The 17,765-nt window shown below is 42.4% G+C and overlaps 2 protein-coding genes across 2 annotated transcripts in view; one reads left to right on the top strand and one right to left on the bottom strand.

Moving 5' to 3' along the window:
• supt6h.S (SPT6 homolog, histone chaperone S homeolog) overlaps positions 1–4,737 on the bottom strand; it is a 47,935-nt gene extending 43,198 nt beyond the window's left edge. The window contains exon 1 of the mRNA XM_041583317.1: positions 4,496–4,737. Within this exon, the coding sequence (XP_041439251.1) occupies positions 4,496–4,722 (227 nt within the window). The 5' untranslated portion in view covers positions 4,723–4,737. The remainder of the gene's footprint in view (positions 1–4,495) is intronic.
• A 1,772-nt stretch (positions 4,738–6,509) lies between these two features.
• sdf2.S (stromal cell derived factor 2 S homeolog) lies at positions 6,510–16,750 on the top strand. Its single transcript, XM_018248779.2, has 3 exons — positions 6,510–6,938; positions 15,682–15,878; positions 16,024–16,750. The coding sequence occupies exons 1-3, from the start codon at positions 6,761–6,763 to the stop codon at positions 16,309–16,311; spliced, it is 663 nt and encodes a 220-aa protein (XP_018104268.1). The 5' UTR covers positions 6,510–6,760; the 3' UTR covers positions 16,312–16,750.
• The last annotated feature ends 1,015 nt before the right edge of the window (positions 16,751–17,765 follow it).

Raw genomic sequence — 17,765 nt, 5'->3', positions numbered from 1 at the left:
TGTAGCATCAGCTTATATTACAGCCAGGGAAGCTCATTTTCTGCTGGATAATTAGTGACGAGCCCTAAGCTTAGCTTCTCAACAGCCAATCAGAGCCCACTGAGCATGTGAGTGTCACAGACACTTTCCAAGATGGTGACCCCCTGTGACAAGTTTGAAGTCCTGGATCATTGCTGCTATTGACAAGCTCAAACTTTAGCCTCGGGCAATAAGTTCACTATATAAAATATGCCATTTTTAACCATTCATTTTCAGGGTTTAGTTCTCATTTAAAGGGGAAGGAAACCTAGTCGGCGCAAACCCTCACCCTTCCTCCTCCCCCCTGGCCTACCCGTCCCGCTGGGCAAATGCCCCTAACTTGTTACTTACCCTTCTGCGCAGGTCCAGTCCAGGGAGTTCAGCGACGACATCTTCTTCCACGCGATCTTCTTCCTGCTTTGAACGGCGCATGCGCAGTAGGATAATTTCGCCGGTACGATCTACTGCGCATGTGCGTGACTTTTGGCGCATGCGCAGTAGATCCGTACTGGCGCCTAAACGCCGTTCACAGCAGGAAGAAGATCGCGTGGAAGAAGATGTCGTCGGCGAACTCCCTGGACTGGACCTGCGCAGAAGGGTAAGTAACAAGTTAGGGGCATTTGCCCAGCGGGAGGGGTAGGCCAGGGGGAGGAGGGAGGGGGTGGGGGGTTTGCGCCGACTAGGTTTCCTTCCCCTTTAAGGCAACTTTAGCTTGTACAATAAGTTCATTATATAAAATATGCCATTTTTAACCATTCATTTTCAGGGTTTAGTTCTCCTTTAAGGCACAATAGGGGACACGACACCTGCCATTCATGAAGGTGGTCCCCAGGATATTAGAACTAATGTGGGGGCAGGTTCACTGCAAATGGTAACTTATAAATCATAACAAAAGAGTTAAATGGATAGTGAGTTTCAATGCTATCAGTAAAATGTCACTTTGCCTATTTATAACAATGGCATCACTGAACTGTACTGCTACAAGCAGGTAGTACCGATAGGCTGGAAGACAAATGTAAACTATGCCCCAGCCTATCAGAACTTTGCACGCACCCTCAAGCTATGTTGGGGGATCAAAACAAGTTAGAAAGGGAGACGGGGCTATTAAAAAAAAAATAGCTATGTCAGGGTTTATATGGGCATAGTCACAATTTCTTGTTAAAACCTGATCACTATCTTTAAGGGTAAAGACACAAAGAACTACTAGTAGCAGCTACTTGTCACAAGTACAAAATAGACAATAGTTATAACTGGTTTTGCTAGGAAAGTATGTCTGTTTTAGCAGAGGCAATCCTCAGTATTGTCTAGGGCAGAATATTTTTTGGAATTTTATAGTCACAACTACCAGTAGCCCTATGTGTGTCTTCACCCTAACAGTGCAGTTGGGCAAAGCAGCTTGGCAACCAATACTATACATTCTTTACTATAGTTCAAGTGTACATGAATGTCTATCTTCATCTGTTTTTATGAAGAAACTCTCTACAAGTCACCAAATTAAACAACGAATGTTTGAATACCAATAGCAGTAAAAAATGTCAGAGCTATTCTTGTTAAAATAAAATAGGTTGTTCCCTGTCTGTCAGGTGACACATTCTAAAATAACTACATGGTATAGCTCAGAAAGCATTTGGTCATTTTAAGGATGCAACGAATACACTATTTTAGGATTCGACCGAATATGGAACAGAATCCGAACCCTAAAATGGATACATAAATCAGAGCAAGGAAGAAGTAAAGAGAACTGGGATCATAAAACCCAATCTCCATGTCAGGACAGTCAGATAGAAAGCAGATGTTCATCCAGTAAAATGCCATATACACTTACACCGATTCTTAGACAAGAAGATATTGAGTTCCACAATATTGTCATTATTCTCATATAATACAATAAACTATACAAAGCATAGTGCTGACAAACACACAGGGGCCCATTTAGTTAGCTCAAGTGAAGGAATAGAATAAAAAAAACTTCGAATTTCGAATGGTTTTTTTTGCTACTGCGACCATGGACTGGGCTACTTCGACCTTCGACTTCGAATCAACGATTCGAACTAAAAATCGTTTGACTATTTGATAGTCGAAGTACTGTCTCTTTAAAAAAAAAAAAAAACTTCGACCCCCTAGTTCGCCACCTAAAACCTACAGAAGTCAATGTTAGCCTATGGCGAAGGTCCCCATAGGCTTTGGAACAATTTTTTGGTCGTAGAAAAATCGATCGATGGATTAAAATCCTTCAAATCGAATGATTCGAAGGATTTAATCATTCGATCGAACGAATTGCGGTAAATCCTTCGACTACGATATTCAAAGTCGAAGGATTTCAATTCGGCAGTTGAATATCGAGGGTTAATTAACCCTCGATATTCGACCTTAACTAAATTTGCCCCACAGTGTAAGCCACCAAAGCCCTCTGATGTTGCTCCCAGTGGCCTCAAAACAGGTGCTTCTTTTTGGATTTTTGACTTGGAGGCAAGTTTTGGAGGCATAAAGACCAGGTTGCTACCAAACAGTCCCATCTGTATCCAGTCAGTCCACATAGGAGTGAACAACCAATTAGAGCCCTTACCAGGTATCCCCTAGGAACTTTTTTAATGCTTGAGTTGCTCTCCAACTTTTTCATATCTATGCTATCCATGTGAAGGCAATGTAGAACAAATGACTTTCTAATCGCTACAAGGAATTTACACCAAATGTCATTATGACTCAAGCTTAAACCTCTCATTAAAGGCTAGATGTCATCATTATTTCACTGAGCAACTCATTTTCACAAAAGCCAGACTTGGATGTTTTGGAGGTGAATGAGGCCTCAGTAGCTGGGCTGTTAAAGCTCTTATGTTTCTGCAGTATTGCAGTCATTGCCTTTAAGTCGTGGGTAATCTTATTCTTTAAAATCAAGAAACATTTATATCAGGGATGTCAGTTCCACAAACTTCCATCTCTTCTCAGGTCAAAGCCCAAAAGACTTGAGGAGTGCTGAAGTTGCAATTTTAACATTGTTTAACATGGCACAATATTTAACATTGCTGAGCTAGGGCCCTAGGTTTGATCCCAGACATGGAGTTGTATAGGTGTGCGCCATGTTGGGTTTTGACCCAAACAGTTCGGTTTTTGTAAGGCCTTTTAGGGTCTGAAATTTCTGTTCGGTTTTCAGCCTTGTGAAACCGGAACAATAATTTGGCCAATACATGAAAAACATTTAAATACTAAGATACTCAACATGGCTTAAGGTGCCCATACACTGAGAGATCCGCTTGTTTGGCAATGTCGCCAAACAAACGGATCTCCCTCCGATATGCCCACCTTGAGGTGGGCAATATCGGGCTGATCCGATCGTGGGCCCTAGGGCCCAACGATCGGATCCCAACGATGCCTAAACGGGCGGTCGGATCGCGGGGCCGCATTAACGAATAGATGCGGCCGCGATCCGACGGGATTTTTTGTCCCATCCGATTGAGATCTGGCCGACTTTCGGCCAGATCTCGATCGGTGAAGCCCGTCGGGGGGCCCCCATACACGGGCCAATAAGCTGCCGACACGGTCTGTCGGCACCTTTTATCGGCCCGTGTATGGCCACCTTTAGTTACTATCAAGTGCAGTTAATTTTTTATTATTACAGATTAGGCATGCACCGAATCCACTATTTTGGATTTGGCCGATCCCGAATCCTTCACAAAAGATTTGGCCGAATACCGAACCGAATATGTAAATTAGGGGTGGGAGGGGGAAAACAATTTTACTTCCTTGTTTTGTGACAAAAATTCACGCGATTTCCTTCCTCGCCCTTAATTTGCATATGAAAATTAGAATTCGGTTCGGCAGGGGGATTCAACCGAATTTGAATCCTGCTGAAAAAGGCCAAATCCCGAACCAAATCCTGGATTCGATGCATCCCTATTACAGATGCAAAAAAATAAGATTTTTATTCTAAATGAGCATTGCTGTATTTCAGAGCATTGTGGATAATTGATTTCTGTATAATAGATGTCATAGCTGTAATTAAAGGATTGGGGTTTAATGATGAGAGCAGAATATAGCTAGAGATAGGGCTGCCACCTCTGTGCTTTTGAACTGGACATGAACACTTTATAAAGCATTGCGAATAGAGGATAGAACTCCAGCCAGTTGCATGCAAGTGATGCAATAACGAGAATAGTGTAACATAAGCCGCTTGCTGATGATTACAGGAACTAGGGAGCTGCAGGTTGGACGTTTCATGGGGGAAATGGGATAATACAAGTTCTTCAGCTGCTGCCCACATGTTTTGCCCTTTAAACCCTGACTTCCGGTTGTTTGCTTCTATACCCCGAGACTGCGGAAGTGTCCCGGAGCAATTACAGCGTTATATGTAGAACGCAGACGAGCCATTAAACTGTAGGAGCCACGGACACTGTACACGTCGCTTCAGTACTAGGGCTGCGGTGTGAGGCCTAGTACAGACAAGGACAGATGCAGCCTCAGCCGCCCGGGAAAGCCTTACCTGCTCTGCCGCGGACTATCCCTCTCCGAAGTGAAGGCTAAAGCGCTGCCGAGCTGTCTCCTCCTAAAACCGTACTCCTTTCCGAACAACTTTGTCCAAAAATGGAGGAGCAAGTCTAACGCCGAAGCTGGCGGATAGAACGCAGAACAGGCAGGCGTGACGTCACTTCCGGCAGCCGCAATAGCCCAGCATGGAGACGCTTTAGGCGCTGCTCTTACATTGCGCATGCGTGGACTGTGAGCGCAGATATATGTTTACAGCTAATAATGATGGCGTAATAACTGATGAATAACTTCATCCGCACTATATGACTTCTCTTAGTTACACATCAATGCATTCCAGGCCTACAGTAAAGTTCTGTGAGCAAAGGACGGTCCTCTTGCTGCTGCTGCTGCCACAGGACTACATCTCCCAGCATTCCTCGGTACAACGCTAATGTTTATCATTACGTATCACAACCTGCTGCCGCTACACTGCGTTACATTCTATGGCTTGTTCTGTCTTTATTGCTTAACAAGGCAGTGCCTTCTTATCCACAGTTAAAGGAACAGTAACGTCAAAAAATAAGTGTTTTACAGTGATGTAAATATCATGTAGTGTTGCCCTGCACTGGTACAACTGGTGTGTTTGCTTCAGAAACACTACTATAGTTTATATAAACAAGCTGCTGTGTAGCCATGGGGGCAGCCATTCAAGCACAGGATACACAGTAGATAACAGATAAGTACTACTATAGTTTATATAAACAAGCTGCTGTGTAGCCATGGGGGCAGCCATTCAAGCACAGGATACACAGTAGATAACAGATAAGTACTACTATAGTTTATATAAACAAGCTGCTGTGTAGCCATGGGGGCAGCCATTCAAGCACAGGATACACAGTAGATAACAGATAAGTACTACTATAGTTTATATAAACAAGCTGCTGTGTAGCCATGGGGGCAGCCATTCAAGCACAGGATACACAGTAGATAACAGATAAGTACTACTATAGTTTATATAAACAAGCTGCTGTGTAGCCATGGGGGCAGCCATTCAAGCACAGGATACACAGTAGATAACAGATAAGTACTACTATAGTTTATATAAACAAGCTGCTGTGTAGCCATGGGGGCAGCCATTCAAGCACAGGATACACAGTAGATAACAGATAAGTACTACTATAGTTTATATAAACAAGCTGCTGTGTAGCCATGGCAACAGCCATTTAAGCACAGGATACAGGTCCTTTTGCCTAGCAGATGTATTAGAGGTCACTCAAATAACTGATTCCAGTACAAACAAAATGTAACAAAATAACTGCCTTTTGCACAAATTCTGCATGTAGAGAGACATGATGTCTGGTGAGTTTAATAGAGTGAGCTCTAATACATCTTCTAGGCAAAAGGAGCCCCCCTATAAGATATATTGGATGTAACTGTCAGTGAATATCTGACACCCAACTGCTGCATGAAGAGAGAATGAAGAGAAACAGATGCTGAGAGAGGAATAGTGAAGATAAACTTGATTATTTCAGAAACAATGCAGAATATATACAGTAATTGTTCATATTAAGAAAGTTTATTTCAGTATGATGATTATATTAAATCTTTATTCTCATGGTAGTTCCCCTGTAGGAATATCTAGTTATAATACACAAAAGCCATGAATATCCTGTAGATTACATCTTTATAAATGGTGAGTAGTGATGTCATCAGTTATAAATGGTGAGTTCTGATGTCATCAGTTATAAACGGTGAGTTCTGATGTCATCAGTTATAAACGGTGAGTTCTGATGTCATTTCTGTCACATGACTCACTGAAACTTGTGTATTATAATAAATAAAGTACCCCCAGTTGTAAAATATGAGGATATTAGAAGTAACCTCGGAGTTCCATGACCTGTATATAAAACACTCCGCCTTCGGCCTCGTACTTAACTTATAATATCCTTATAGTTTAAACGAGGGGGTACTTTATTCACTATATAACTGTCCAACGCCAAATCTCCTGTTAACCTCCCATCAGCTGGAGGGAACAGTAATTCTCGTACAAATCTCACCCTAAACAGCTTTGAGGCTGAGCCTTGCTGACACAGCTCCAGGCCGCCCTGGGCAGAGAGCAACAAGCCCACGGACTGGCAAGCGCTGGTATTAAACGCAACACTGTCTCCATTTCCGCAGTTACAGCTCCCCCTATGTCTGTGCTATTTTATTCATTTCGACTCTCTCGTTAGTACTTCCGGGACAGTCGGGTTGCGCTTCCGGTTGTCCCCTCAGCCGCTGAATGAAGATGACGAAGCCTCAGGATGGAGCCGGCTCTCTCCTGCTGTTCATCACTCCCTTGCTGCTGCCGGTGAGCATTGCCTCTGAGCTGTCCGTGGTGACCTGCGGCTCGGTAGTCAAGTTGCTCAATATCAAGCACAACGTCCGCCTCCACTCGCATGACGTTCGCTACGGCTCAGGTAAGACGAGGTCACGTCAATAGCGCGAAGTGTCACGTCATCAGTTCTGTATCATCCACAGTAACAGAGCTTGGCATTGATCAGTGAGGAGGAGCCCATAGAGAAAAGTGCAATTCATATTTCATCATTTCACACCCCCCTCAGACCCTACTCCTTTATATTCCTTAATATTCCTTAATATTCCTTGTGATATTTCCACTCTCACACTTGGTCACAAAGAGAATGAGACAAGGGCCTCAGCTTTTATTGTGAATATTCATTTCATATGGGAAATGTTTCGCTGTGCCCTCCCCTAGATCATTTTTATTACCACTCAATGCGGTTTTAAGAACCTATTCTTTTTGTTTAAAACATAATCTATAAGATATTCCCCTATGAACATGGCGCATATATAGTGGATAATGTACCCCCTACTGTAATTTATAAAGATATTATGTTACTGAGGAGTTATGTGACCATATAAAAGCACGAGGCCGCAGGCCGAGTGCTTTTATACAGGTCACATAACTCCGAGGTGACTATTAATATCTTTATAAATTTTCAGTGGGGGGTACATTATTCATTATAATCTACAATTTCTGGGTTCAGTTTGTACTTTCTAACGAGTTCTTTGCTTTTTAAATTATGCCGTACTTTAGTATATTTAGCTGGGTACCTTTATTTCTTCTTGCTATGGTCATGTCACATGTGTGTTGCAGCTGGGATGTAGTTGTTTCCTTTTTTTCTTCACATGATTCCTCTCCTTTTTTGCACCCCCCCTCTGCATTACCAAAGTCTCCTCCCCTTTGTATACACTACCTGGAGTCTCTCTCACCCTCCCTTTACATTATCTAAGTCTCGCTCCGCCTCCCATCCACTCTGAAGGCTAGCTCCCGCACTGTGTGACATTTTCTTTCACTGCATCACAGACGGGTGAAGGCAAGGGAAGGAGGCGGATCGAGTCTTCAGAGAGTGGACGGGAGGTGGAGCGAGACTTTGGAAGGGTGAGGGAGGGGGAGCGAGACTTCAGATAGTTGATGCGAGGGGGAGTGAAAATGGAGAAGAGAAACGCTAGTGAGGCAGCTGCAGATTTTTTACTGGAGTGAGATCTGCTATGAAGGAAAGAGAAGCCGAAGGGAGGGGGTGGAGCGCGTTGTGGGAGGTAAGCAAATGCAGAGCCGAAAGCTATAGTGGTGGGAAGATCGGGTAGAGGCGATGGCAGCAGCTGCGAGTGCTGTCCCTTTAAGTTTATAAACGGCGCGTTCTGGCGTCAGAACGCGCCGTTTATAAGGATATAATTTACAGTCTGGTCCCATTGGGAAATGACCAGACTGTAGATTATATATATATATAATACACAAAAGCCATGAATATCCTGTAAATGATATCCTTATAAACGGTGAGTTCTGATGTCATCAGTTATAAACGGTGAGTTCTGATGTCATTTCTGTCACATGACTCACTGAAACTTGTGTATTATAATAAATAAAGTACCCCCAGTTGTAAAATATGAGGATATTAGAAGTTACCTCGGAGTTCTATGACCTGTATAACTCGGCCTTCGGCCTCGTACTTTTATATGGTCATGAAACTCCTCGGTAACTTATAATATCCTTATATTTTACAAGAGGGGGTACTTTATTCACTATATATATTCCTGCCCTGACACACACCCCAGGCCGGACTGGCAATCCGTGGGTTCTGGCAAATGCCAGCGGTAGTGATGTGTGGGCCGGCCAATACCCGCGGGTTTACCTGACCTCGCGCTATACTTCGTGGGTGTCCCGCTTCCAGCTTTATAACCACCCGCCTGCTCACGCCACCCCTTTTGTGACATCATCGGCGGGGCTATAAAAGGAACCTGGAGGTTGGGAAAAACACTAGCCAACGGGGCTGCTGCAGAACCGGAACTAGGGGTAGGCAGAAGAGGGGGTATCTCTTAAAGGAGAAGGAAAGGCTAAAAGTAAGTAAGCTTTATTAGAAAGGTCTATATAAATACACCAGTAAACCCTCAAAGTAATGCTGCTCTGAGTCCTCTGTCAAAAGAAACAGCACATTTCTTCCCTTCTATTGTGTACTCATGGGCTCCTGTATCAGACTTCCTGTTTTCAGCTTAAACCTCCAGGGCTAGAGCTTGAGCATGCTCAGTTTGCTCCTCCCCTCCCTGCTGTAATCTGAGGCCAGAGCTATGAGTGAGCAGGGAGAGACTCAGGCAGGAAGTGATGTCACACCAAGCTAATATGGCAGCTGCTATCCTAAACAAACACAGAGCTTCTAGAGCTGTTTACTCAAGTATGTTAAAGCATTCTGCAGAATAAATATAGCATTCTATCTTGCATCTATTGGCAATAAACTGTCTTGGAGCTTTCCTTCTCCTTTAAAGGGGAAGGAAACCTTGTCGGCGCAAACCCCCCACCCCCACTCCCGTTTGTTGCCCACCCTCCCTCCTCCCCCTGGCCTACCCGTCCCGCTGGGCAAATGCCCCTAACTTGTTACTTACCCTTCTGCGCAGGTCCAGTCTACGGAGTTCACAGACGACATCTTCTTCCATGCGATCTTCTTCCTGCTTTGAACGGCGCATGCGCAGTAGGATCATTTCGCCGGTACGATCTACTGCGCATTCACGTGACTTTTGGCGCATGCGCAGTAGATCCGTACCAGCAAAATGCTCCTACTACTCATGCGCCAAAACGCCGTTCACAGCAGGAAGAAGATCGCGTGGAAGAAGATGTCGTCTGTGAACTCCCTGGACTGGACCTGCGCAGAAGGGTAAGTAACAAGTTAGGGGCATTTGCCCAGCGGGACGGGTAGGCCAGGGGGGAGGGGGGAGGAGGGAGGGTGGGCAACACATGGGAGGGGGGGAGGATTTTTGCGCCACCTAGGTTTCCTTCCCCTTTAAAGCAGAAGGAAAGTCGTTAACCACTTGGCGGTGCCAAATGTTAGTGATTGTATTGACTTACCTAAACCCCAGGCTGGTGCTCCTATCAGCAGAAAACTGCACCGGCCCGGGGTTATACCAGTGAGCACCACGGAGTGATCCTCTTCCAGCTTCCTCTTTCTTCACATGGCTCCACATGCGCAGTTGCGAGAAAAGCCGAACTTTAACTAAAAAGTCGCTATTTTGACGCGCATGCGTCTGTCCCGGGAAATTTGAAGAAAGAAGAAGCCGGAAGAGGATCGCTCCGTGGTGCTCACTGGTATAACTCCGGGCCGGTGCAGTTTTCTGCTGATAGAGCACCAGCCTGGGGTTTCAGGTAAGTCAATACAATCACTTGGGAACTGGACATTACACCACTGGCCCTCCATGATTATTAATATCTACCTAATTAATATCCTATTACTGTAGTTTATAGAAGTTATACTATACTGTACAAGGTTAGTGCATCTCTAATGTGGCCTTCACATTTAGTTGCCTGTATTTTATATCTATTATGTTATGATATGACTAATATTTGTACATATATGAGAAAGGGTTAGTAGTGCATGAGAATGGTCGTGAGCCTGTGCCATAGGTGTCTTTGTGGGGGTTGGGGAAATTTACTTAAAGGAACAGTAACACCAAAAAAATAAAGGCGTTTTAAAGTAATGAAAATATAATACAGTGTTGCCCTGCACTGGTAAAACTGATCTGTTTGCTTCAGAAACACTACTATAGTTCATATAAACAAGCTGCTGACTAGCAATGGCGGAAATTAAACAAAGGCTAGGGTTGCCACCTTTACTGAAAAAAATAACCGGCCGGTGGGGGTGGGTACAAAAAGGAGGCGATCCATGACGCAAAAAGGGGCGTGGCTATGCAGCATGACACAAAATGGGGTGGAGCAACATCGCAGCAATGTCAAGAACATTATAAAGAAAGGTAAGTTCTGCGCAAATGGGGCAGGCCGAGGGCTTTTTTTTAAAGGGTATTACAAATTACCGGCTAGGCCGGTAAAATACCAGCCGGGTGGCAACCCTAGGCACCTGTTAAATAGTGGATAACAGATAACACCATAATGTTCTACAGAGCTTATCTGCTATCTGTGTAACCTGAACCTTTTCTCCTTTGAATGGCTGCCCCCATTGCTACACAGCAGCTTGTTTTTCTATAAACTATAGTAGTACTTATCTGTTATCTACTGTGTATCCTGTGCTTGAATGGCTGACCCCATGGCTACACAGCAGCTTGTTTATATAAACTATAGTAGTACTTATCTGTTATCTACTGTGTATCCCGTGCTTGAATGGCTGCCCCCATGGCTACACAGCAGCTTGTTTATATAAACTATAGTAGTACTTATCTGTTATCTACTGTGTATCCTGTGCTTGAATGGCTGACCCCATGGCTACACAGCAGCTTGTTTATATAAACTATAGTAGTACTTATCTGTTATCTACTGTGTATCCCGTGCTTGAATGGCTGCCCCCATGGCTACACAGCAGCTTGTTTATATAAACTATAGTAGTACTTATCTGTTATCTACTGTGTATCCCGTGCTTGAATGGCTGCCCCCATGGCTACACAGCAGCTTGTTTATATAAACTATAGTAGTACTTATCTGTTATCTACTGTGTATCCTGTGCTTGAATGGCTGCCCCCATGGCTACACAGCAGCTTGTTTATATAAACTATAGTAGTACTTATCTGTTATCTACTGTGTATCCCGTGCTTGAATGGCTGCCCCCATGGCTACACAGCAGCTTGTTTATATAAACTATAGTAGTACTTATCTGTTATCTACTGTGTATCCTGTGCTTGAATGGCTGACCCCATGGCTACACAGCAGCTTGTTTATATAAACTATAGTAGTACTTATCTGTTATCTACTGTGTATCCCGTGCTTGAATGGCTGCCCCCATGGCTACACAGCAGCTTGTTTATATAAACTATAGTAGTACTTATCTGTTATCTACTGTGTATCCCGTGCTTGAATGGCTGCCCCCATGGCTACACAGCAGCTTGTTTATATAAACTATAGTAGTACTTATCTGTTATCTACTGTGTATCCTGTGCTTGAATGGCTGCCCCCATGGCTACACAGCAGCTTGTTTATATAAACTATAGTAGTACTTATCTGTTATCTACTGTGTATCCCGTGCTTGAATGGCTGCCCCCATGGCTACACAGCAGCTTGTTTATATAAACTATAGTAGTACTTATCTGTTATCTACTGTGTATCCTGTGCTTGAATGGCTGTCCCCATGGCTACACAGCAGCTTGTTTATATAAACAAATGTAGTGTTTCTGAAGCAAACACACCAGTTTTACCAGTGCAAGAACAAAACTGCATTTTATTTGTATTACTTTAAAACACTTTCATTTTTTGATCTTACTGTTCCTTTAAATATCATTAGTGTTAGATCTAGTTAAGACTCCTTATGGTACTACAGCTAAAGGCTAATTCAAAATCAAATAATCATTTTTGGTGTTTAAATTACAAACTTGTCATTTTCATAAAAATTCCTTAAAGGGGTGATTCACCTTTAAAGTAACTTTTATTATGTTATAGAACGGCCAATTCTAAGCAACTTTTCAATTATTTTTCATTATTTATTTTTAATAGTTTTATAGTTATTTGCCTTCTCCTTCTGACTCTTTGCAGCGTCGCTGACTCCCTTCTAAAAAAACAAATGCTCTGTAAGGCTACAAATGTATTGTTATTGTTCCTTTTTATTGCTGATCCTTCTATTCAGGCCTCTCCTATTCATATTCCAGCCTCTTCTTGAAATAAATGAATGGAATGGTTGCTAGGGTAATTTGTACCCTAGTTACCAGATTGCTTAATTGAAGAGCTGCTGAATAAAAAGCTAAATAACTCAAAAACCTTCAATAATAAAATATGAAAACCAATTACAAATGGTCTCAAAATATCATTCTCTACATCATACTAAAAGTTTATCTCAAAGGTGAACAACCCCTTTAACAACTGTTCAGCTGTTACAAATTTGATAATGTAGGTATAAAAAAAGCAGAAGAGAAACTATATCAAGATTAAAACTCATTTTTTAGGTAAAATGTACTTCCGGGTTTATATTTATAGCCTAATTCACAAATGAAACCTCCTACGCGGTAACTTGCATTTTTCTCTAATTGCAGGAAAATGAAAGTTTCCATAAGCTTTTTGTATAGATATTTTTGCATAACTGTTTCGCTTTCAGCTGTGCAGATGATCTGTACTGTAACAATCGTGCATAGACCCCTTCAGTGTGGACTTTAAACCGCTGAGTATTAAAAAACTTTATTGCATTTTGTAGTTTCTCTGTTGATTTACATTTCTCACAGTTATTGAAGGCTTTATATTGCCTGCTCCAAGTTCATTACAGATCATATGAAGAATGTGAAATAGAATATAATGTTAAAGGGGTAATATCCACCAACAGGAGTAGTGCTTATAGTTGTTTCATTGTGGGTGTGATGGCTCTGCTCCATGATAATGTTTATACAATTAAAATGGTTTCTGACTAATGTGTTCAATAAAATATATAATTAAAAAAATATACACTAAACTTTTCCTATGGTTACCCCTCTATTTGTTAATGGAGACACCTTTTCTACTTTGTATGGTCGTCTACTTCTATTTATTGAGCACTCCGAGTAGATGGGAGGTTTTCAGTATACTGTGCTATTCTTCCTACTAAACCCGTATAGACAAACGTCTCCTTCTAATCATGGCGCTCCCGTCTACCGCTTACGTCACTTCCGCCTTATGCGTTTCACCGATAGGCTTCTTCAGAGGCCTTCTTCCTCTGAAGAAGCCTATTGGTGAAACGCGTAAGGCGGAAGACAGGAGCGACACGAAGGGGCAGATGTATTAAGGGTCGAATATCGAGGGTTAATTAACCATCTATATTTGGCAAATTAAAATCCTTTGACTTCGAATATCGAAGTCGAAGGATTTTGCACAATTCGTTCGATCGAAGGAATAATCGTTCGATCGAACGATTAAATCCTTCGGATTTTAATCCATCGATCGAAGGATTATCTTTCGACCAAAAAAAGATAGCCAAGCCTATCTGGACCTTCCCCATAGGCTAACATTGAGTTCGGTAGCTTTTAGGTGGCGAACTAGGGGGTCGAAGTTTTTTCTTAAAGAGACAGTACTTCGACTATCGAATGGTCGAATAGTCGAACGATTTTTAGTTCGAATCGTACGATTCTAAGTCGTAGTCGAAGTAGCCAAAAAAACACTTCGAAATTCGAAGTATTTTATTCTTCTATTCCTTCACTCGAACTTAGTGAATGGGCCCCGAAGAGAAGGAGACGATGGCAAATCTCCTTTCCCACTCTAGAACATCGCGGAACCTGCAAAAAAGACTTTACGCTTACTCATGACTTTTAACTCATGTAACATGTGAGTGCAAAATTTAATTCTTTTAATACTTTTAAATAAAACATTATTACACTACGATCGTTTTATGTTGGAGCCTGAACATGAATCAGTGAAGGACACTGACCATCAGGAGAGCGGACTTGGGTACAAATATTCCACGCAATAAACCTACTAACATCTTGTAAGTAGGCATTTTAGATAAAGTCGGTGAAGGTGTCCCCCCTCTTTTCTGGTAAAAGCACATTAGTTTTAGGAGTATATAACACTGGAGAAAGGAGGAACCTAGAGGGAAATAAATACAGGAACACGCTTCACCTTCTGAAACACTGGGTGACTCAGGAAAAATCAAAAATACTACACCATATTTTTTTATTCTGTTTGTTTTTAATCTCTCCATTTGCTTTAGGCGCTGGTCCATGAAATATTGTTCTTGTTTTTATGCAGAATGTTTTACCATACCTGAGTAAAAAGCTCTAGAAGTTCAGGATAGCAGCTGCCATATTAGTTTGGTGTGACATCACTTCCTGCCTGAGTCTCTCCCTGCTCACTTATAGCTCTGGGCTCAGATTACAGCAGAGAAGGGAGGAGGGGAGGGGAAGAGGAGCAAACTGAGCATGCTCAAGCCCTAGCCCTGGAGGTTTAAGCTGAAAACAGTTAGTCTGATACAGAAGCCCATGAGTACACAATAGAAGGAAAGAAATGTGCTGGTTCTTTTGACAGAGGACTCAGAGCAGCATTACTTTAAGGGGTTACTGGTGTATTTACCGTATATACTCGAGTATAAGCCGTCCCGAGTATAAGCCGAGGTACCTAATTTTACCTCCAAAAACTGGGAAAGCTTATTGACTCGAGTATAAGCCTAGGGTTAGAAATGCAGCAGCTTCTGGAAAGTTTCAATCAAAAAATTGAGGATTTCTGCTCCCATTAGAGGTGCCGGCGTCTCCTTTTTGGATGCCGGCGACCATTCTTGGATGCCGGCGAATATTCTTGGAGACTATTCTTGGAAGCCGGCGACTATTCTTGGAAGCCGGCGACTATTCTTGGACGCCGGCGACTATTCTTAGGCGCCGGCGACCGTTTTTGCGCTTGACCCGAGTATAAGCCGAGGTAGAGTTTTTCAGCATATTTTGGGGGCTGAAAAACTTGGCTTATACTCGAGTATATACGGTATATAGAACTTTCTAATTAAACCTAGTTTTAACACTTCCTTCTCCTTTTAAACAACTTGATACTTTATTTGTACTGTTATGTAAAAACCAAAACTCAAGGGATTTAAAACAGTTGTCAAGATATGTGTTTTTTTTTTTTTTTAACTTTATTTACCATATGCAGAGTCTGGGTATATATTTCCCCTTTTTCAGTGTGATTTTTATTATAGGCATGATACCCGGGGACACAAAAGCTAGTGTGCATGTATTTGTTGTGAGAGGCCAACTCATAGGTTTTACTTGTAGGCAGCGGGCAGCAGTCTGTGACAGGAGTCACATCTGTAGACGACGGCAACAGTTACTGGCGTATCCGTGGGCAAAGCTCCACTGTATGTGAACGAGGAACGTTGATCAAATGTGGACAATCTATGCGCCTAACACATGTCAACACAGGACGCAATCTGCACAGTCATCACTTCACTTCTCCTCTGTCTGGAAACCAGGCAAGTCCTATAAGCCACTTTAATTCATAGACAGCACATTGCTGCTTTTTTTGAAGTATGATTTTGTACTTTTAGCAGACTGATATATCTATAAGAATTGTAGCCGTATTTTTTAAGAGTTTCTTTCTTTTTAATCTTTTTGCAGGAAGTCAGTGCATTTGGGGATGATGGAGAAGGTGACATCCTTGATGACTGGACGGTCCTATGTGATGGAGAATTCTGGCAAAGAGATGGTGAAGTCCGACTCAGACACACATCCACAAATGTTTTCCTCTCTGTCACAGGGGAACAGTATGGGAGGCCCATTAATGGCCAGAGGGAAGTTCACTGCATGTCATATTCTAACCAAAACAGCTATTGGAAAGTCATGGAGGGCATATTCATGAAGCCAAGTGAGCAGTCCCGGACTCAGAACGTTCATACTGAACTATGATATCACCCACAGACACTCCCGATTCCCTTTCTTTAACCGTACAGTGTTGGGATCACTCAGGATATTTCTCAGATCCTGAATAGTTACCTTAACCGTTAAGTTCAGAAATATTTTAAATGTGGATTCAAGGGCGAGGTTTGTATTGTTGCCCATTCTGATGGTATTGTTTTTATGTCCAGAAATGAGCTGAGGTTTAACACTGGGCATGTCCCTGGGACAAAGTTATTTTCAACATTTTATCTGCAACTGGTGGATTTGAATACAACATTTTTAAAACAAAAAAAAACAAGTGTTTTACTAAAAAGAAGCAAGCAACTGGCTCACAGCTTTCTTATGCTGAAACATAACATATGGGTGGATGAAGGACCAGCTTGTCAATTGGTGCTGCCTGGTTTTTATCTAATAAAAACCTGAAGTTATTTCTGAGGGTTTAATTTGACCTTTGTATTTGTCTTATTAATAGCTGCAATTTTCCACTTGCTTTTCTGTCCCTTGTTTGTTTGCAGGTGTTACTTAGATTGAGGTTCAGGCTTTCCCTAGCCTCAATTATTTTGTACGATGTGGATAAATCCAGCTTCACTATTTCTCTTAAAGCTCCTTCAGTTTTATATTCCACTGAATGAGGTTGTGGCCATTTTCACTAATGGTGAAATGTGATTTGGGATGAGGTCTGTTGAATGTAAGTGGCAAGATATTTCGGTACAAACCTGTAGAAATGGGTATAATAAAAAAAGACAACAAAAGCATCCCCCAGCAGTAGGAACAGTTTTTTTGTGTTAGCATAAATATGTCAGTTGGACATCCATACTGTTTAAAATACACCCAAACAATCCATTTTTCCTTATGTAAACCACCTAATTTCCAACTTATTTCTACCTTTCTGCTGAGGTCACAGTGATCAATATTGGGGACAAAAAGTAAGTTATTTATCAGCCTTAGTAACTGGTTACTGAAATGCTGGTCACTTCATTCAGGCCCAGACTGGCAATCTGTGGGTTCTGGCAAATGCCAGAGGGGCTGCTATAATTTGCCATAGACAGTGGGGGCTGTGTGGCCTGTTTAGGGCCTCTGTGTACCTGAAATGCCTATTTTGAATCTCAGTCCAGACCTGACTTCATTCTACAGTGCCTTGCAAAAGTATTCACCCCCTTGGCATTTTTCAACAATCTGGAATTAAAATGGATTCTTCAGCATCGGAAACGGCTGCGTCAAGACGTTCTAAGTCATAATCTGGACGCGCACCGGTGTCAATCAGGACGCGCTCCTGGCTGCGGCCGCCTGCGTCCCGACGCTAGTAATATCAGAACTGCCAGACGGAGCCGCACCGAGGATCCCACACGGTAAGTTTTCTTACACAGGTTGTTGGAAGTTGGTGGACTCCATGTAACACAGATGTGCAGCAGTTCACACTGCTTATACAGGTATAGGATCCCTTATCCGGAAACCCGATATCC

This window comes from Xenopus laevis, chromosome 2S, assembly GCF_017654675.1.
Source record: "Xenopus laevis strain J_2021 chromosome 2S, Xenopus_laevis_v10.1, whole genome shotgun sequence".
Classification (NCBI taxonomy): Eukaryota; Metazoa; Chordata; class Amphibia; order Anura; family Pipidae; genus Xenopus; species Xenopus laevis.
Note: the sequence above shows the minus strand (reverse complement) of the source record. Positions and strands in the feature narration are given on the sequence as shown.

Coding starts and splice junctions, on each gene's coding strand:
- sdf2.S (XM_018248779.2), top strand. CDS start 6,761: ATGAAGATGACGAAGCCTCAGGATGGAGCCGGCTCTCTCCTGCTGTTC. Junction 6,939..15,681: donor TGACGTTCGCTACGGCTCAG/GTAAGACGAGGT, acceptor TTTTACTTGTAG/GCAGCGGGCAGCAGTCTGTG. Junction 15,879..16,023: donor CTCCTCTGTCTGGAAACCAG/GCAAGTCCTATA, acceptor ATCTTTTTGCAG/GAAGTCAGTGCATTTGGGGA.